This window comes from Salvelinus alpinus, chromosome 7 (assembly GCF_045679555.1).
Source record: "Salvelinus alpinus chromosome 7, SLU_Salpinus.1, whole genome shotgun sequence".
NCBI lineage: Eukaryota > Metazoa > Chordata > Actinopteri > Salmoniformes > Salmonidae > Salvelinus > Salvelinus alpinus.
Genome location: NC_092092.1, coordinates 86714160 through 86736965, shown reverse-complemented (window position 1 = coordinate 86736965; position 22806 = coordinate 86714160). Strand labels below are relative to the sequence as shown.

General features: G+C 48.1%; 1 protein-coding gene across 2 annotated transcripts; it reads right to left on the bottom strand.

Moving 5' to 3' along the window:
- Positions 1-5659: 5659 nt before the first annotated feature.
- LOC139581803 (vesicle-associated membrane protein 7-like) lies at positions 5660-19491 on the bottom strand. 2 transcript variants are annotated; one of them, XM_071411983.1, is made up of 8 exons: positions 19125-19491; positions 18476-18663; positions 18294-18351; positions 10395-10532; positions 7128-7215; positions 6943-7010; positions 6744-6836; positions 5660-6637 (listed from the first exon to the last, which is right to left on the bottom strand). In XM_071411983.1, the coding sequence occupies exons 2-8, from the start codon at positions 18619-18621 to the stop codon at positions 6569-6571; spliced, it is 660 nt and encodes a 219-aa protein (XP_071268084.1). In that variant the 5' UTR covers positions 18622-18663; positions 19125-19491; the 3' UTR covers positions 5660-6568. The 2 variants fall into 2 exon arrangements, with proteins under 2 accessions (XP_071268084.1, XP_071268083.1); XM_071411982.1 differs by having other exon boundaries at positions 5778-6637; positions 18234-18351; positions 19125-19349.
- Positions 19492-22806: the final 3315 nt, after the last annotated feature.

The window sequence follows — 22806 nt, the reverse complement described above, 5'->3', positions numbered from 1 at the left end:
GACACCAGGAGAGACAAACCCCTACTCCTCCACACACCAGGAGAGACAAACCCCTACTCCTCCACACACCAGGAGAGACAAACCCCTACTCCTCCTGACACCACACCAGGAGAGACAAACCCCCTACTCCTCCAGACACCAGGAGAGACAACCCCCTACTCCTCCAGACACCAGGAGAGACAAACCCCTACTCCTCCACACACCAGGAGAGACAACCCCCTACTCCTCCTGACACCACACCAGGAGAGACAAACCCCTACTCCTCCTGACACCACACCAGGAGAGACAAACCCCCTACTCCTCCAGACACCAGGAGAGACAACCCCCTACTCCTCCAGACACCAGGAGAGACAAACCCCTACTCCTCCAGACACCACACCAGGAGAGACAAACCCCTACTCCTCCACACACCAGGAGAGACAAACCCCTACTCCTCCAGACACCAGGAGAGACAAACCCCCTACTCCTCCACACACCAGGAGAGACAAACCCCCTACTCCTCCACACACCAGGAGAGACAAACTTCTACTCCTCCAGACACCAGGAGACAAACTTCTACTCCTCCAGACACCACACCAGGAGAGACAAACCCCCTACTCCTCCAGACACCAGGAGACAAACCCCCGACTCCTCCACACACCAGGAGAGACAAACCCCTACTCCTCCAGACACCACACCAGGAGAGACAAACCCCTACTCCTCCAGACACCACACCAGGAGAGACAAACCCCTACTCCTCCTGACACCACACCAGGAGAGACAAACCCCTACTCCTCCACACCAGGAGAGACAAACCCCCTACTCCTCCACACACCAGGAGAGACAAACCCCTACTCCTCCACACACCAGGAGACAAACCCCTACTCCTCCAGACACCAGGAGAGACAAACCCCCTACTCCTCCACACACCAGGAGAGACAAACCCCTACTCCTCCACACACCAGGAGACAAACCCCTACTCCTCCAGACACCAGGAGAGACAAACCCCCTACTCCTCCACACACCAGGAGAGACAAACCCCCTACTCCTCCAGACACCACACAAGGAGAGAAAAACCCCCTACTCCTCCAGACACCAGGAGAGACAACCCCCTACTCCTCCTGACACCACACCAGGAGAGACAAACCCCTACTCCTCCTGACACCACACCAGGAGAGACAAACCCCTACTCCTCCAGACACCACACCAGGAGAGACAAACCCCTACTCCTCCAGACACCAGGAGAGACAAACCCCTACTCCTCCAGACACCAGGAGAGACAACCCCCTACTCCTCCAGACACCACACCAGGAGAGACAAACCCCTACTCCTCCTGACACCACACCAGGAGAGACAAACCCCTACTCCTCCACACACCAGGAGACACAACCCCCTACTCCTCCTGACACCACACCAGGAGAGACAAACCCCTACTCCTCCTGACACCACACCAGGAGAGACAAACCCCTACTCCTCCTGACACCACACCAGGAGAGACAAACCCCCTACTCCTCCACACACCAGGAGAGACAAACCCCTACTCCTCCAGACACCACACCAGGAGAGACAAACCCCCTACTCCTCCACACACCAGGAGAGACAAACCCCTACTCCTCCACACACCAGGAGAGACAAACTTCTACTCCTCCAGACACCACACCAGGAGAGACAAACCCCCTACTCCTCCAGACACCAGGAGACAAACCCCCTACTCCTCCACACCAGGAGAGACAAACCCCCTACTCCTCCACACACCAGGAGAGACAAACCCCTACTCCTCCAGACACCACACCAGGAGAGACAAACCCCTACTCCTCCTGACACCACACCAGGAGAGACAAACCCCTACTCCTCCTGACACCACACCAGGAGAGACAAACCCCTACTCCTCCTGACACCACACCAGGAGAGACAAACCCCTACTCCTCCACACCAGGAGAGACAAACCCCCTACTCCTCCACACACCAGGAGAGACAAACCCCTACTCCTCCAGACACCAGGAGAGACAAACCCCCTACTCCTCCACACACCAGGAGAGACAAACCCCCTACTCCTCCAGACACCACACAAGGAGAGACAAACCCCCTACTCCTCCAGACACCAGGAGAGACAACCCCCTACTCCTCCTGACACCACACCAGGAGAGACAAACCCCTACTCCTCCTGACACCACACCAGGAGAGACAAACCCCTACTCCTCCTGACACCACACCAGGAGAGACAAACCCCTACTCCTCCAGACACCAGGAGAGACAAACCCCTACTCCTCCAGACACCAGGAGAGACAACCCCCTACTCCTCCAGACACCACACCAGGAGAGACAAACCCCTACTCCTCCTGACACCACACCAGGAGAGACAAACCCCTACTCCTCCACACACCAGGAGAGACAACCCCCTACTCCTCCTGACACCACACCAGGAGAGACAAACCCCTACTCCTCCTGACACCACACCAGGAGAGACAAACCCCTACTCCTCCTGACACCACACCAGGAGAGACAAACCCCCTACTCCTACTGACACCACACCAGGAGAGACAAACCCCCTACTCCTCCACACCAGGAGAGACAAACACCTACTCCTCCACACCAGGAGAGACAAACCCCCTACTCCTCCACACACCAGGAGAGACAAACCCCCTACTCCTCCAGACACCACACAAGGAGAGACAAACCCCCTACTCCTCCAGACACCAGGAGAGACAACCCCCTACTCCTCCTGACACCACACCAGGAGAGACAAACCCCTACTCCTCCACACACCAGGAGAGACAACCCCCTACTCCTCCTGACACCACACCAGGAGAGACAAACCCCTAGTCCTCCAGACACCACACCAGGAGAGACAAACCCCTACTCCTCCAGACACCAGGAGAGACAAACCCCTAGTCCTCCAGACACCAGGAGAGACAAACCCCTACTCCTCCAGACACCAGGAGAGACAAACCCCTAGTCCTCCAGACACCAGGAGAGACAAACCCCTACTCCTCCAGACACCAGGAGAGACAAACCCCTAGTCCTCCAGACACCACACCAGGAGAGACAAACCCCTACTCCTCCAGACACCAGGAGAGACAAACACCTACTCCTCCACACCAGGAGAGACAAACCCCCTACTCCTCCACACACCAGGAGAGACAAACCCCTACTCCTCCAGACACCAGGAGAGACAAACCCCTAGTCCTCCAGACACCACACCAGGAGAGACAAACCCCTACTCCTCCAGACACCAGGAGAGACAAACCCCTAGTCCTCCAGACACCAGGAGAGACAAACCCCTACTCCTCCAGACACCAGGAGAGACAAACCCCTAGTCCTCCAGACACCAGGAGAGACAAACCCCTACTCCTCCAGACACCAGGAGAGACAAACCCCTAGTCCTCCAGACACCACACCAGGAGAGACAAACCCCTACTCCTCCAGACACCAGGAGAGACAAACACCTACTCCTCCACACCAGGAGAGACAAACCCCCTACTCCTCCACACACCAGGAGAGACAAACCCATATTGCACAAGCAGAATCAGAGAAAATTGTAACCCTTTTCCCTTCTCCCATTTTACAGGCAGTGGTTAGTGCCAAAAGTTCAGCCTGTTGACCTGAGAAAGTGTCTGGTAATGGTTGTTGTATGTGAGTGGTTCTATCAACTGTCACAATACCAAACGCTGCATGTTTTTCCCTGTAGTTTGATATATATATATATGAGAGAGAGGCTGGTGCACCTAACCAAAAACTGTGGGCTCCAGTGTCAATGGGATAGTTCTTCCATGTACCTGAGGTTTGATTATTGGGTCCTTTTTCCCATCTTCGAATATGTACTGGGGAGACTGGAGGAAAGGGTCTGGTCCACTTCATTGCTGATCGTCAGGAAGAGAGGAACTGTTGGTGTTCTGATTTCCTTGTGGCCGGACACCTCCTCTATCCCCTCTCTGTGGTCGATTTCCTTGTGGCCGGACACCTCCTCTTCCCCCTCTCTGTGGTTGATTTCCTTGTGGCCGGACACCTCCTCTATCCCCTCTCTGTGGTTGATTTCCTTGTGGCCGGACACCTCCTCTTCCCCCTCTCTGTGGTCGATTTCCTTGTGGCCGGACACCTCCTCTTCCCCCTCTCTGTGGTTGATTTCCTTGTGGCCGGACACCTCCTCTTCCCCCTCTCTGTGGTCGATTTCCTTTTGGCCGGACACCTCCTCTTCCCCCTCTCTGTGGTTGATTTCCTTGTGGCCGGACACCTCCTCTTCCCCCTCTCTGTGGTTGATTTCCTTGTGGCCGGACACCTCCTCTTCCCCCTCTCTGTGGTTGATTTCCTGTGTCCTCCTTGGCCAGGACCAGGCTGGTAACCTGCCTGCTGGGGAGGTCCTCCATAGGTTCAGGGTTGCTGCTGATATCCACCTTGTTGTTGGTTTCCTCCTCTGAAATTCCTCTCCCTCTTCGGTTCACTCCAGGTGTTGTAGCCCATACTTGATAATGAGGATTTTGTGGACATTGGTTCCTCATGTGTCCAACTTGTCCACACCGTCAGCATTGCATAGCATTCTGGGTGAGCCCCAAGGTTGTGGGTTCCAATACGTCTGAGCGGGAAAATGTACATAAGAAACTATGGGCTGTGGTCGCAGCGCAGGTCCACTTGGGGGCGCTGTAGGAGCAGGGGTGTTCATCACCATGTCAGGCTCACCTCCTTTATTCTTGTTTGTTTGTAGACCCCTCCTTCATAAAACTCTTTAGTAATAAAATGCAATTGCAGACAGACACATACAGAGTAACTCGGTAGTCTATAGTAAAGATCTGTGTGGCGAAACAGGAGACAACACTCTTTAAACAACCAACCATCAATCACATCTTAACATTGTTGCATTGGATTAGATACACAGTATCTAAGATGAGTAAAACATGTCTAGACTGGTTTCTCCCTCTACTACCTCGTCCTTGAGGCTGGGTCACTATCAGCAGGTCCAGACAGTTCTCAGCCTGAGAACTAAAACAGTACATCTCCATTTAACCAGTACGTTTCCCCCATTGCACATTGGAAGCATACAATGGTTATCACACATACAGTTGAAGTCAGAAGTTTACATACACTCGTTTTTCAACCACTCCACAAATTTCTTGTCAACCAACTAGTTTTGGTAAGTCGGTTAGGACATCTACTTTGTGCATGACACAAGTCATTTTTCCAACAATTGTTTACAGACAGATTATTTCACTGTATCACAATTCCAGTGGGTCAGAAGTTTACATACACTAAGTTGACTGTGGCTTTAATAAAAGAGTCAGAGCAAACGTAGCTAGCTAATACAGCCTGTCCTGTAGAGGCTTACATCAGCATGTTGCTTGTGCAACAGTATCTTCTAAATTAGAGGAATAGGCGAAGCATGAATATGTTGGCTATATGAATAAAGATTTAATGTAGCCAAAGATTATAAGGTCCCCTAGGAAACACTGAACATCACTTTGGTTCCTACCCTGTCACAATAACTCATCCATGGCATTTTCATTCATTGTCAAACAACACTGTAATCAAAGTGCCCACCAGTATTTATATTCTAACTATAGAATTATAAACATTATATTTCCATGATTCCAAAAGTGTTTTGATCTAACTCGCAATTTGGTTAAAAATAAGGCCTAGTATTTTTTCACATATCGTGGTAATGTGGAAATGAGTTCAGGAAATGCAGAAATTGATGGAAATGATTTTAGTTTGAAGTTTAATTGAACAGTATAAAACAATCCGAATGGAGAACCCATTGAAATAATGTAGAATGTATGTGTTGCCACCCTAGGGTCACTACTCATAAAGCAAATGTAGAACTTTTATTAATCAAAAACATTAAATACCATCACAAATGTGAAAAATACCATGATATGATGTATTGGCCATATCGCCCAGCCCTACTTACAGGTACACAGAGAGACATATTACAGACATCTAAATGTCTATGTCTGGGTACAGATGCATGCTGGTCCAGTGGCTTAATCTGCTGGACTGACAATCTGGAGCTGGAGAGGGGTAAGGTTGGAGCAAAAGCCTGCACAGCCAGTATCTCTCCAGGACCTGGGTTGGGTTGGCCATCCCTCTACAGCACGATGAGAGGACCATGGTCTGGTCTGGAGGACAGTATGGAGGACAGTATGGAGGACAGCTGTTTGTTAGGCTTGTAGAGCCCTGGGTGAGAGGACCATGGTCTGGTCTGGAGGACAGTATGGAGGACAGCTGTTTGTTAGGCCTGTAGAGCCCTGGGTGAGAGGACCATGGTCTGGAGGACAGTATGGAGGACTTCCTGAATTCCACTAGCACAATATCTTCAGGCTGCATATGCAACAATCACAAGTCTTTGGACAGATAAACACACCTCATTCTCTTGTTTAGGAACAGAAAGCAAGACAATCCCAACGTTGTTAAATCTCCACTATCTGGATGCCTTGTGGTGTCACCATCCTGTCCAATAGAAGACACTCTCCTCCCTGCTGACTGGAAGACAAGAGGAGAGACAGGAGAGAAGAGGGATTATTTTCCCCGTGGGTCCGCTGTCTTGTCTTCTTTCTCTTGCTTCCTCTTTTCCTCCCCCTCTCTCCCCGTTCGCCCCCTCTTATTTCCTGATGCAGTTGGGCCAGCTGAGTCCTCCGCAGGCTGCAGACACAACTACATACAGGACCACCTGACGAGAACACAGAACATAGTTCAGACTATTTTACACACACACACACACACACACACACACACACACACACACACACACAGGTGAACAGACAGACAGTACCTACCAGTGACACCACCACCACGACGACAGTCAGTTTGAGGTTCTTCATACACATAGCTCTGGCCAGGTTACGACTGGTGGTCTTAAAACTCACAGACTGGAGGAGAGAGGAAGTTAGTGATGCTCTGAGCTGGGTTATAGGCGTAGTAGTAGGATAGTCGGTGTATAGTTGAGTAATTGTAGTAGATTAGAATGTGACTCACTGAGCCGACCAGGTTCTCTGTTTTATCAATCAGCAACTCCAACTTCTCTCCCCTCTGAGCCACCAAGTCTGTAGGAAACACAGAGTAAACCCAAGAAACTAAAGTACACTGGATCCTCAGACACTAGACACCTCTCCCCGAGCCCCTAATACAGTGGTGGATGTAGGATTGGAGTCTTATCTCACCGATGTTGTGCACCATGATGCCTTTCAGATCGTCAACCTGCAGCTGAGTCTCAGCCAGGCGATCTGATGGAGGACAGGAATGGTGCTTCTAGAGACACAGAGAGGATAGAGGGGAGAGAGGGAGGGGGAGAGAGAGAGAGAGAGAGAGAGAGAGAGAGAGTGAGAGAGAGAAAGAGAGAGAGAGAGAGAAAGAGAGAGAAGGAGAGAGAGGGGGAGTGGGAGACAGAGAATGAGAGGATCAGTGGTATGGTGTTCATGTGACTGAAGGTAAACAAAATACACAGACAGTCCTCACTAACACACAGACAGTCCTCACTAACACACAGACAGTCCTCACTAACACACAGACAGTCCTCACTAACACACAGACAGTCCTCACTAAAACACAGACAGTCCTCACTAAAACACAGACAGTCCTCACTAACACACAGACAGTCCTCACTAACACACAGACAGTCCTCACTAACACACAGACAGTCCTCACTAACACACAGACAGTCCTCACTAACACACAGACAGTCCTCACTAAAACACAGACAGTCCTCACTAACACACAGACAGTCCTCACTAACACACAGACAGTCCTCACTAACACACAGACAGTCCTCACTAACACACAGACAGTCCTCACTAACACACAGACAGTCCTCACTAACACACAGACAGTCCTCACTAACACACAGACAGTCCTCACTAACACACAGACAGTCCTCACTAACACACAGACAGTCCTCACTAACACACAGACAGTCCTCACTAACACACAGACAGTCCTCACTAACACACAGACAGTCCTCACTAACACACAGACAGTCCTCACTAACACACAGATGGAATGTGTGTTTTCAGTGGTGTGGTCATGTGCTCAGAGTTCCCCCAGAGGCAAAGTTGTCATGTTCCCCTTACGAGCCCCTCCTGCCTTACTCAACCTCCTTTCAGTCCAGTCTTTTATCCACTAACCCTTCCTCCAGCTTCCCCACAGCCATAATCCGTTCAGCCCCGTCGCTGTAAGACCCCTGCTCTGGCCCTTTAAGACGGATGTGTGTTTCTAATCTCCCCTGCTATTAGCATTCTGAGTCTGTTCAGTGAGCTGGCTCCTAAACGGCTCCTAAACGGCTCCTAAACGGCTCCTAAACGGCTCCTAAACGGCTCCTAAACGGCTCTTTGTTCAGTAATGCTTATAATGTACCTAAAACCATGTAAAAATAGCTCATCTCTAATGTAAAGCCCACAAAATTGCCTGGGATTATGTCAGATGACATGCGAGTTCACTTACATTTTTAACAGACCAAATGTTTAGATGAAAGAGTGAAATAAGCAAGCAGGAAGAAGAAAGCAGAAAGTTTGTTGCGGTGAAACAGCACTTTAGTGTTTTATAAACAATTAGCTATACGTTATATATGTCTAAGACACTTACACATTTAAAACCTTTGTTTTAAAGTGCTTCACAGTGCATTCGGGAAGGATTCAGACCCCTTGACTTTTTCCACATTTTGTTACGTTACAGCCTTATTCCACTCAGCCACTGCCTGTCACTAAGGGAGTACCCCAAGGCTCAATCCTAGGCCCCACACTCTTCTCAAATTTACATCAACATAGCTCAGGCAGTAGGAAGCTCTCTCATCCATTTATATACAGATGATACAGTCTTATACTCAGCTGGCCTCTCCCCGGATTTTGTGTTAAATAATCTACAACAAAGATGTCTTAGTGTCCAACAAGCTTTCTCTGCCCTTAACCTTGTTCTGAACACCTCCAAAACAAAGGTCATGTGGTTTGGTAAGAAGAATGCCCCTCTCCCTACAGGTGTGATTACTACCTCTGAGGGTTTAGAGGTTGAGGTAGTCACCTCATACAAGTCCTTGGGAGTATGGCTAGACGGTACACTGTCCTTCGCTCAGTACATATCAAAGCTGTAGGCTAAAGTTAAATCTAGACTTGGTTTCCTCTATCGTAATCGCTCCTCTTTCACCCCAGCTGCCAAACTAACCCTGATTCAGAAGACCATCCTACCCATGCTAGGTTACGGAAACATAATTTATAGATCGGCAGGTAAGGGTGCTCTCGAGCGGCTAGATGTTCTTTACCATTCGGCCATCAGATTTGCAACCAATACTCCTTATAGGACACATCACTGCACTCCTCTGTAAACTGGTCATCTCTGTATACCCACTGGTTGATGCTTATTTATAAAACCCTCTTAGGACTCACTCCCCCCTATCTGAGATATCTACTGCAGCCGTCATCCTCCATATACAACCCACGTTCTGCCAGTCACATTCTGTTAAAGGTCCCCAAAGCACACACATCCCTGGGTCGCTCCTCTTTTCAGTTCGCTGCAGCTAGCGACTGGAACGAGCTGGAACAAACACTCAAACTGAACAGTTTTATCTCCATCTCTTCATTCAAAGACTCAATCATGGACACTCATACTGACAGAGGTGGCTGCTTTGCCTGATGTATTGTAGCTAGCTTTCTTGACCTTTGTGCTGTTGTCTGTGCCCAATAATGTTTGTACCATGTTGTGTTGCTACCATGCTGTTTCCTTAGGTTTCTCTTTATGTCGTGTTATGTTGTCTCTCTTGTCGTGATGTGTGTTTTGTCCTATATTTTATTGATTGGTGGAGTGCTGCAGAGATGGATGTCCTTCTGGAAGGTTCTCCCATCTCCACAGAGGAACTCTAGAGCTCTGTCAGAGTGACCATCGGGTTCTTGGTCACCTCCCTGACCACCTCCCTGGCCCTTCTCCCCCGATTACTCAGTTTGGCCAGACGGCCAGCTCTAGGAAGAGTCTTGGTGGTTCCAAACTTCTTCCATTTAAGAATGATGGAGGCCACTGTGTTCTTGGGGACCTTCAATGCTGCAGAAATGTTTTGGTACCCTTCCCCAGATCTGAGCCTCGACACAATCCTGTCTCTGAGCTCTACGGACAATTCCTTTTGCTCTGACATGCACTGTCAACTGTGAAACATTATATAGACCGGTGTGTGCCTTTCCAAATCATGTCCAATCAATTGAATTTACCACAGGTGGACTTCAATCAAGTTGTAGAAACATCTCAAGGATGATCAATGGAAACAGGATGCACCAGAGCTCAATTTTGAGTGTCATAGGAGGGAGAGGGGCAGGGGGGGTGGTGCAGCAGACACACACACACACACACACACACACACTCCCTGATCAGATGGTGGGTGGGTTGTGTGTGTGTGTGTGTGTGTGTGTGTGTGTGTGTGTGTGTGTGTGTGTGTGTGTGTGTGTGTGTCTCACCATCTGAGCCATCAGAGTGGAGGAGAACTCTGAGTTCATTGCGTAGGGAAGAGCTGTCTGAGCTCTGGAACCATATGTGGTCTGGAAACGCTTCTTCACCTCTCCCAGGAAGCTGAACGCACGTGACCGCTCAAAGTCCTAGCAGACAGTTAACACAGTCAGACACTACAGTCCCAACAGACAGACAGACAATACACACTACAGTCCCAACAGACAGACAGACAATACACACTGCAGTCCAGACAGACAGACAGACAGACAATACACACTGCAGTCCCAACAGACAGACAGACAATACACACTACAGTCCCAACAGACAGACAGACAATACACACTACAGTCCCAACAGACAGACAGACAATACACACTACAGTCCCAACAGACAGACAGACAATACACACTGCAGTCCAGACAGACAGACAATACACACTGCAGTCCCGACAGACAATACACACTGCAGTCCCGACAGACAGACAGACAATACACACTGCAGTCCCGACAGACAGACAATACACACTGCAGTCCCGACAGACAGACAGACAATACACACTGCAGTCCAGACAGACAGTCAGACAATACACACTGCAGTCCAGACAGACAATATACACTGCAGTCCCGACAGACAGACAGACAATACAAACTACAGTCCAGACAGACAATATACACTGCAGTCCCGACACACAGACAGACAATACACACTGCAGTCCCGACAGACAATACACACTGCAGTCCCGACAGACAATACACACTGCAGTCCCGACAGACAATACACACTGCAGTCCCGACAGACAGACAATACACACTGCAGTCCCGACAGACAGACAATACACACTGCAGTCCCGACAGACAGACAATACACACTGCAGTCCCGACAGACAGACAATACACACTGCAGTCCCGACAGACAGACAATACACACTGCAGTCCCGACAGACCAATACACACTGCAGTCCCGACACGACAATACACACTGCAGTCCCGACAGACAATACACACTGCAGTCCCGACAGACAATACACACTGCAGTCCCGACAGACAGACAATACACACTGCAGTCCCGACAGACAGACAATACACACTGCAGTCCCGACAGACAGACAATACACACTGCAGTCCCGACAGACAGACAATACACACTGCAGTCCCGACAGACAGACAATACACACTGCAGTCCCGACAGACAGACAATACACACTGCAGTCCCGACAGACAGACAATACACACTGCAGTCCCGACAGACAGACAATATACACTGCAGTCCCGACAGACAGACAGACAGACAATACACACTGCAGTCCCAACAGACAGACAGACAATACACACTACAGTCCCAACAGACAGACAGACAATACACACTACAGTCCCAACAGACAGACAGACAATACACACTACAGTCCCAACAGACAGACAGACAGACAATACACACTACAGTCCCAACAGACAGACAGACAATACACACTGCAGTCCAGACAGACAGACAATACACACTGCAGTCCCGACAGACAATACACACTGCAGTCCCGACAGACAGACAGACAATACACACTGCAGTCCCGACAGACAGACAATACACACTGCAGTCCCGACAGACAGACAATACACACTGCAGTCCCGACAGACAGACAGACAATACACACTGCAGTCCAGACAGACAGTCAGACAATACACACTGCAGTCCAGACAGACAATATACACTGCAGTCCCGACAGACAGACAGACAATACAAACTACAGTCCCGACAGACAGACAATATACACTGCAGTCCCGACAGACAGACAATACACACTGCAGTCCCGACAGACAATACACACTGCAGTCCCGACAGACAATACACACTGCAGTCCCGACAGACAATACACACTGCAGTCCCGACAGACAATACACACTGCAGTCCCGACAGACAGACAATACACACTGCAGTCCCGACAGACAGACAATACACACTGCAGTCCCGACAGACAGACAATACACACTGCAGTCCCGACAGACAGACAATACACACTGCAGTCCCGACAGACAGACAATACACACTGCAGTCCCGACAGACAATACACACTGCAGTCCCGACAGACAATACACACTGCAGTCCCGACAGACAATACACACTGCAGTCCCGACAGACAGACAATACACACTGCAGTCCCGACAGACAGACAATACACACTGCAGTCCCGACAGACAGACAATACACACTGCAGTCCCGACAGACAGACAATACACACTGCAGTCCCGACAGACAGACAATACACACTGCAGTCCCGACAGACAGACAATACACACTGCAGTCCCGACAGACAGACAATACACACTGCAGTCCCGACAGACAGACAATACACACTGCAGTCCCGACACACAGACAGACAATACACACTGCAGTCCCGACAGACAGACAATACACACTGCAGTCCCGACAGACAGACAATACACACTGCAGTCCCGACAGACAGACAATACACACTGCAGTCCCGACAGACAGACAATACACACTGCAGTCCCGACAGACAGACAATACACACTGCAGTCCCGACAGACAGACAATACACACTGCAGTCCCGACAGACAGACAATACACACTGCAGTCCCGACAGACAGACAATACACACTGCAGTCCCGACAGACAGACAATACACACTGCAGTCCCGACAGACAGACAATACACACTGCAGTCCCGACAGACAGACAATACACACTGCAGTCCCGACAGACAGACAATACACACTGCAGTCCCGACAGACAGACAATACACACTGCAGTCCCGACAGACAGACAATACACACTGCAGTCCCGACAGACAGACAATACACACTGCAGTCCCGACAGACAGACAATACACACTGCAGTCCCGACAGACAGACAATACACACTGCAGTCCCGACAGACAGACAATACACACTGCAGTCCCGACAGACAGACAATACACACTGCAGTCCCGACAGACAGACAATACACACTGCAGTCCCGACAGACAGACAATACACACTGCAGTCCCGACAGACAGACAATACACACTGCAGTCCCGACAGACAGACAATACACACTGCAGTCCCGACAGACAGACAATACACACTGCAGTCCCGACAGACAGACAATACACACTGCAGTCCCGACAGACAGACAATACACACTGCAGTCCCGACAGACAGACAATACACACTGCAGTCCCGACAGACAGACAATACACACTGCAGTCCCGACAGACAGACAGACAATACACACTGCAGTCCCGACAGACAGACAGACAATACACACTGCAGTCCCGACAGACAGACAGACAATACACACTGCAGTCCCGACAGACAGACAGACAATACACACTGCAGTCCCGACAGACAGACAGACAATACACACTGCAGTCCCGACAGACAGACAGACAATACACACTGCAGTCCCGACAGACAGACAATACACACTGCAGTCCCGACAGACAATACACACTGCAGTCCCGACAGACAATACACACTGCAGTCCCGACAGACAATACACACTGCAGTCCCGACAGACAATACACACTGCAGTCCCGACAGACAATACACACTGCAGTCCCGACAGACAATACACACTGCAGTCCCGACAGACAATACACACTGCAGTCCCGACAGACAGACAGAAAATACACACTGCAGTCCCGACAGACAGACAGACAATACACACTGCAGTCCCGACAGACAGACAGACAATACACACTGCAGTCCCGACAGACAGACAGACAATACACACTGCAGTCCCGACAGACAGACAGACAATACACACTGCAGTCCCGACAGACAGACAGACAATACACACTGCAGTCCCGACAGACAGACAGACAATACACACTGCAGTCCCGACAGACAGACAGACAATACACACTGCAGTCCCGACAGACAGACAGACAATACACACTGCAGTCCCGACAGACAGACAGACAATACACACTGCAGTCCCGACAGACAGACAGACAATACACACTGCAGTCCCGACAGACAGACAGACAATACACACTGCAGTCCCGACAGACATACAGACCTTAATCCTTAAGACTCTAGGGGGGGTTCATTTAGACCCTTTAGGACTCTGGGGGGGGTTACTTTAGACCCTTTAGGACTCTGGGGAGGGGTTACGTTAGACCCTTTAGGACTCTGGGTTGGGGGGGTTACTTTAGACCCTTTAGGACTCTGGGGGGGGGGGTTACTTTAGACCCTTTAGGACTCTGGGGGGGGGGGTTACTTTAGACCCTTTAGGACTCTAGGGGGGGTTACTTTAGACCCTTTAGGACTCTGGGGGGGGGGGTTACTTTAGACCCTTTAGGACTCTGGGGGGGGGGTTACTTTAGACCCTTTAGGACTCTGGGGGGGGGGGTTACTTTAGACCCTTTAGGACTCTGGGGGGGGGGGTTACTTTAGACCCTTTAGGACTCTAGGGGGGGTAATTTAGACCCTTTAGGACTCTAGGGGGGGTAATTTAGACCCTTTAGGACTCTAGGGGGGGTAATTTAGACCCTTTAGGACTCTAGGGGGGGTAATTTAGACCCTTTAGGACTCTAGGGGGGGTAATTTAGACCCTTTAGGACTCTAGGGGGGGTAATTTAGACCCTTTAGGACTCTAGGGGGGGTTACTTAGACCCTTTAGGACTCTGGGGGGGTTACTTAGACCCTTTAGGACTCTGGGGGGGTTACTTAGACCCTTTAGGACTCTGGGGGGGTTACTTAGACCCTTTAGGACTCTGGGGGGGTTACTTTAGACCCTTTAGGACTCTGGGGGGGTTACTTTAGACCCTTTAGGACTCTAGGGGGGGTAATTTAGACCCTTTAGGACTCTGGGGGGGGGGGGGGTAATTTAGACCCTTTAGGACTCTAGGGGGGGTAATTTAGACCCTTTAGGACTCTGGGGGGGGGGGGGGTTAAGTTAGACCCTTTAGGTATAAAACATGTTTTATGAAACATTGATTTTCCTTACTGCTATTAGCCCATAGAAACACATTGGATAACAGATTCATACATGGAAAAACAAAGTCAAACAAATGATCAAAAAGGAGGTTTTAAAGGGTCTGTCCTATATCGGAGAAAAACTAAAATAATTTCTGTCTTATATATATATATTTGTCAATTTTCTTTTTGGGGGGGGGGGGGGGGGGGGGGCTAAACTACTTCCATATACACTGAGTGTAGAATACATGAAGAACACCTGCTCTGTCCATGACAGACTGACCAGGTGAATCCAGGTAAAAGCTATGATCCATTATTGATGTCACTTGTTAAAGCCACTTCAATCAGTGTAGACGAAGGGGAGGAGACAAGTTAAAGAAAGATTAAGCCTGGAGACAATTCAGACATGGATTCTGTATGTGTACCATTCAGAGAGTGAATGGGCAAGACAAAATATTTAAGTGCCTTTGAATGGGGTATGGTAGTAGGCTACAGTTAGTCAACTGACAGTCCAGTACAACATTGGTGCCAAAGACCCATAAAAGAATGCACAACTCGTCGTACCTTGACATTAATGGGGTACGGCAGCCAACGACCTTAAAGAGTTACACTTCTTTCAGTAAAAAACTAAAAAGGAACGAAAGCACAGGACACTGGAGAATTTGAAAAACATTGCCTGGTCTGATGAATCCTGGTTCCTGCTGTTTCACTCTGATGGGAGGACTTGGGTATGGAGAATACCATGAGTACATGTATCCATCATGCTGTGATGGGAGGACTTGGGTATGGAGAATACCATGAGTACATGTATCCATCATGTTGTGATGGGAGGACAAGGCTATGGAGAATACCATGAGTACATGTATCCATCATGTTCTGATGGGAGGACTTGGGTATGGAGAATACCATGAGTACATGTATCCATCATGTTGTGATGAGAGGACTAGGGTATGGAGAATACCATGAGTACATGTATCCATCATGTTCTGATGGGAGGACTTGGGTATGGAGAATACCATGAGTACATGTATCCATCATGTTGTGATGGGAGGACAAGGCTATGGAGAATACCATGAGTACATGTATCCATCATGTTGTGATGAGAGGACTTGGCTATGGAGAATACCATGAGTACATGTATCCATCATGTTGTGATGGGAGGACTAGGCTATGGAGAATACCATGAGTACACGTATCCATCATGCTGTGATGGGAGGACTTGGGTATGGAGAATACCATGAGTACATGTATCCATCATGCTGTGATGGGAGGACTTGGGTATGGAGAATACCATGAGTACATGTATCCATCATGCTGTGATGGGAGGACTTGGGTATGGAGAATACCATGAGTACATGTATCCATCATGCTGTGATGGGAGGACTTGGGTATGGAGAATACCATGAGTACATGTATCCATCATGCTGTGATGGGAGGACTTGGGTATGGAGAATACCATGAGTACATGTATCCATCATGTTGTGATGGGAGGACAAGGCTATGGAGAATACCATGAGTACATGTATCCATCATGTTCTGATGGGAGGACTTGGGTATGGAGAATACCATGAGTACATGTATCCATCATGTTGTGATGAGAGGACTAGGGTATGGCGAATACCATGAGTACATGTATCCATCATGTTCTGATGGGAGGACTTGGGTATGGAGAATACCATGAGTACATGTATCCATCATGTTCTGATGGGAGGACTTGGGTATGGAGAATACCATGAGTACATGTATCCATCATGTTCTGATGGGAGGACTTGGGTATGGAGAATACCATGAGTACATGTATCCATCATGTTGTGATGGGAGGACAAGGCTATGGAGAATACCATGAGTACATGTATCCATCATGTTGTGATGAGAGGACTTGGCTATGGAGAATACCATGAGTACATGTATCCATCATTCCACGTGTCAACATTGCAGGCTGGTGGTGTTTTTCAGGGCACACATTGGGCCCCTTGATAAAAGGTGGAGCAACGTTTGAATGCCACAAGATATCTGAACATCAATGCCAATCAGGAGCATCCCTTCACAGCAGCAGTGGATCATTTGTCAACAGGATAAAGCCCCATGCCACAAGGCCAGGACTATACAGGAATGGTTCCACAAGCATGACAGTGAATTCAGCTTACTGCAGTGGCCTGCCCAGTCACCAGATCTCAATCCAATTGAGCATCTGTGGGATGAGATGGAACGAGCTATTTGGAGTAGAGATCCACTACCAGCCAACTTGACACAACAGTGGGAAGCATTGGAGTCAAAAATGGGCCAGCATCCCTGTGGAACGCTTTCAACACCTTGTAGAGTCCATGCTCTGACAAATGGAGGCTGTTCTGAGGGCAAAGGGGGGAGCAACTCAATATTAGGAAGGTGTTGTTAATGTTTTGTACACTTGTGGGTGTCCTAGATCAAACCAACCAACGGGTTCGTGAAAGTATCACCTTTCCATAGTGGGGTCATATTATTGTGTAGTGCAAACTGTTCTGAAGCTACAGATTGAAGTTGTCAGACCGGCGGTACGGACCCCAGACATGGGGGTCGTAGAGCCAAATGGAGAACGCCATCGTGTTCGTAAGAGTCTCATCTTTACATATTGTGGTCATTATTTTTATAGGCCAAACCGTTCAGATGCTACAGACGTTGTTGTGAGAAGACTGATTTTCAGGAAGTCTCATGCACTGACAAACACCGCTGTGGCTTGGCCACTTTTCACCGCAGATTAAATTGCCCGATGTTGATGTGATTTATATATAATGCTAATTAGATTTCAGTGGGTGCGCGGACATCAACTCTAAGGGGTTAACAGTTGACTAAAAAATACTGCAGCACATCCATATAGAATTGCAAATGACTCAAGATACAGAGATACACCAAAGCACACTACATACTCACACATTAAAACTAAAGCCTGTATACTCACATCATCAGTGATACAGAGGTAAATGATTCTGTCATGGCAGACTAAAGCCTGTATACTCACATCATCAGTGATACAGAGGTATATGATTCTGTCATGGCAGATGTAGTGGAAGAGATAGCTGAAGGAGAAGACAAGATACTCAGTCAGATTTGATCTTCACGTTCACACTAACATATATACAGTACAAGTAGAACAGGACTATCCAACTCCAGGTTGTGTGGCTGTCTGAGTGTTAACCCTACCTGCCATGGCTGTAGGTGAGCTTGTTGTTCTCGGATGGTATCTTAGCTAGGATCTGTTCTGTCACCTCCAGGAAATTACCGCCACACCACGCATGCTTCGCCAGGACGGTACTGCCGCGGGCAACCACCGCAAACAGGATCGCCATGGTTGTGGACACGGTCAGGGAGGACAGCTGGTCAGGGATTCACTGAGAGTGAAGGACAACAATGGAGAGAGGGATAGAGTGAAATGGTGGGTTAAGATAGTTTCACCACTAAGCTAGTGGCGAGGTAGGCAATGAATAGTAGCCAGGTCAACAACGACATTGTTAAGATCAACAACACTGACATGTAGCTAACTAGGCTAGCTAACTAACTAACCAACCAAATCCAATGCACTAGCTAGCCGTTTGCCTGCAAGGTGAACGTCTGGTGACATCAGCAAGAGATTCACCACCGTGGCTAACTTTACATGACCGTTTTTGTTCTGAATAAAAGTACTGTAGCTAAGTAACGTTATGTTGCTGGCTGGTCAGTATAACTGTGGTAAACTTACAGCATCCTGGGTACCTAAGATTACGATCATCATGGTACCTCATCGTTAGCGATACTACGACCAGTTAAAATGTTTTGTTGGCAGTAACAAACAATAAAGCATCATTATACACACCTGCGAGGCTCTGCAGTCTTCAAAACGATGTGTTTTCAACATTTAAACAACGGTTTCGATAATCCTATCGAATGACTTCTGCTTTCCAGATCATTCAAAGCTTTCTCCGGTTCCATCCAGGGAAATGTGGTTATTTTGGACTAGGAACTACTGCTTACAATGAATATGCATGATAAATATTTGAACAACACTTCTTTGTGTACAACTACTTTCTGGTTGTGTCTCTTACTAACGTCACGTATTTTTCAATTTATCTCACATTTACGCGACGAAACAGGAAGCAACGCAGTTGAGAGATGTAACCAAAGATGTATATCTAAACCAAGATAGACCACTGCCTGTCGTTTCCAATAAGAAAACATTAGTCATAGTGGGCAGAGCCAAGCACGCTAGTGAGATCCTAATTGCCTACGGAAGGCCAAACGGTTCAACTCATCTTACCTGGAACACGTTTTAACACTTGTAATGATTTTCAAATGTTTTATTTCACCTTTATTTAACCAGGTAGGCTAGTCGAGAACAAGTTCTCATTTGCAACTGCGACCTGGCCAATATAAAGCAAAGCAGTTCGACACATACAACAACAGAGTTACACATGGAATAAACAAATATACAATCAATAATACAGTAGAACAAAAGAAATCTATATACAGTGAGTGCAAATTAGGTGAGATAAGGGAGGTAAGGCAATAAATAGGCCATGGTGGTGAAGTAATTATAATATAGCAATTAAACACTGGAATGGTAGATGTGCAGGAGATGAATGTGCAAGTAGAGATACTGGGGTGCAAAGGAGCAAGATAAATAAATACAGTATTGGTTATGCGGTAGATGAATGGGCTGTTTACAGATGGGCTATGTACAGGTGCACTGATCTGTGAGCTGCTCTGACAGCTGGTGCTTAAAGCTAGTGAGGGAGGTAGAGTCTCCAGCTTCAGAGATTGTTGCAGTTCGTTCCAGTCATTGGCAGCAGAGAACTGGAAGGAAAGGCGACCAAAGGAGGAATTGGCTTTGGGGGTGGGTAGTATATGGGGCTTTGGTGACAAAATGGATAGCACTGTGATAGACTGCATCCAATTTGTTGAGTAGAGTGTTGGAGGCTAATTTGTAAATGACATCGCCGTAGTCGAGGATCGGTAGGATGGTCAGTTTTACGAGGGTATGTTTGGCAGCATGAGCAAAGGATGCTTGTTGCAGAATAGGAAGCCGATTCTAGATTTAATTTTGCATTGGAGATGCTTAATGTGAGTCTGGAAGGAGAGTTTACAGTCTAACCAGACACCTAGGTATTTGTAGTTATCCACAAATTCTAAGTCAGAGCCGTCCAGAGTAGTGATGCTAGACGGGTGGGTAGGTGCGGGCAGTGATCGGTTGAATAGCATTGAATAACATGAAACAAACATAGTCTGTCCCACAGTTGGGTAAAGAAAGTTTGTAGTCAACAAAGTATGCAGGAGTCATGAAGCAAATAGCAAAATGCATTTAAAAAAAAAATTATAACGACTTGGGGCTAGCCATTGTAAGTGCAGAGTCACTCGCCCCAACAGTGCTTGAGGGGAGCGAATGCTTGGGAGAGAGAGAGGGGGGGGGGGTGAGTTTGGTGTAGTGGGGGTACAGGTACCAGACAGGGGGAGACAGGCCCGGGCAGACGGTGAACAGAGAGGGGGGGGGGGGGGGTACCTGTACCAGACAGGGGGAGACAGGCCCGGGCAGACGGTGAACAGAGAGGGGTGAGTGTGGTGGAGGTACCTGTACCAGACAGGGGGAGACAGGCCAGGACAGACGGTGAACAGAGAGGTGTGAGTGTGGTTAAAAAAATGTGAGCTCACATTAAGCTGTGTGTGATTGAGCAAGTGATCCTGCTGTAGTCTTCCTCTATCCATCTATACTTGCTCTCCTCACCGTGACCTCTGACCCATTCTTCTGTCCTCACCGTGTTCTCTGACCACTGAGGGAATTAAAGACTTCTATATGCTGACTGACTGGTGTGTACACTGTAGACTACTATGAGTTAGTGGTTGTTACATGCAGTGTCATACGCTGGCCACTAGGTGTTCCCCAACCATTCATATGATGATAGTTACCAGACAGTTCAGTTGAACCTTTATTCACATACTGGTATAAGACACTGAACAATAATAAATACATCTCATCAGAACACACACACACGCACGCACGCACGCACGCACGCACACACACACACACACACACACACACACACACACACACACACACACACACACACACACACACACACACACACACACACACACACCAACACACACACACCTCCATTATATACAATATACACACTCAGTTTATCAGGTACTGGTACCTTTCACGATAATGACATCGCTCCTACAGACAGTGAGTCACGTGGTCGTGGCTTGCTATATAAAGCAGGCAGACAGGCATTTAGGCATTCCGTTACCTAAGCGATTTTGAGCATGATTGTCGGTGCGATGCGCTCCGGTTCCAGTTTCTCAGAAATGGCCGTCCTCCTGGGATTTTCAGACAGTGTCTAGGGTTTACCGAGAATGGTGCGACAAACAAAACAAGCATAGAGTCAGCAGCAGCCCGGTGGGCAAAAACAGCTCGTTGAAGAGAGAGGTCGGAGGAAAATCTCTTATGTAAACTAACAGACGGGCCACAAACAGCCAAATAACGGCACAGTTCAACAGTGGTGTGCAGAACATCATCTCAGCATAAATGGACCGTTGCAGCAGACGACCACCCCGGGTTCCTATCAGCTACAAACAAGAAGAAGCAGCTCCAGTGGCCATCACCAACACTGGACAACTGAGGAGTGTAAAAACATCGCCTAGTCCCACGAATCGCAGTTCATGTTGCTGATGGCAGAGTCAGGATGAGTACATGTCCCTATCCTGCCCGGTGTCCACCGGTACAGGCTGGTGGCGTAACGGTGTGGGGAATGTTTTTCTGGCACACGTTAGGTCCCTTGATACCAACTGAGCAATGTTTGAACACTACACCTTGTAGAATCCATGGCCCAAAGAAGTCAGGTTGTTCTGGAGCAAAGGGCCAGTACTAGATGAGTAAACCGAACACACTGGCCACTGAGTGTACGTACATTAAAAACAGAAAACGACATTTTAAGTGAGAATAGGCACTGGTCTGAAATATAGGAAATTCCCATGAGCACCAAAATGCCTATTCCACCTATTCTCTACCAAGGGTTTCCAGCACACAGCTTTGACCTACTACAGTAGCTATGTTGTTCTATTGTACTTCAATCTATGTGTAGGCAGGTTGCTTAGGATCCAAACCTCCTCATACATCCTAATTCATACTATTAGAGGTTCTCACACAATCATTTGTACTGTCTGCAAACCACATTGATGGATTCTTCACACACCACAGTACGACAGTATCCCATCACGTTACCTTTTCATGCTTCTTTTGTATTAAATGAAAGCAACCTTACAAGACCATCAGGCTTGATTGATCTGTTTTGTCTTGTAACGCAGTGCATGCCTGTATTTCCTTAAAACTTTATTTAAAAAAAAATATGTAATTGAAAAAATGATCATAATAACATATTTCTGGGGTCAGTAAGTAACAACATAACAGCAGGTGGTGGTGTGTTGGACACAGTAGCTCAGATAAAGAGTCTGTCTGCATTCCTGATTTCTGGAACTGGTAGCTTATCTGTGTAATATTG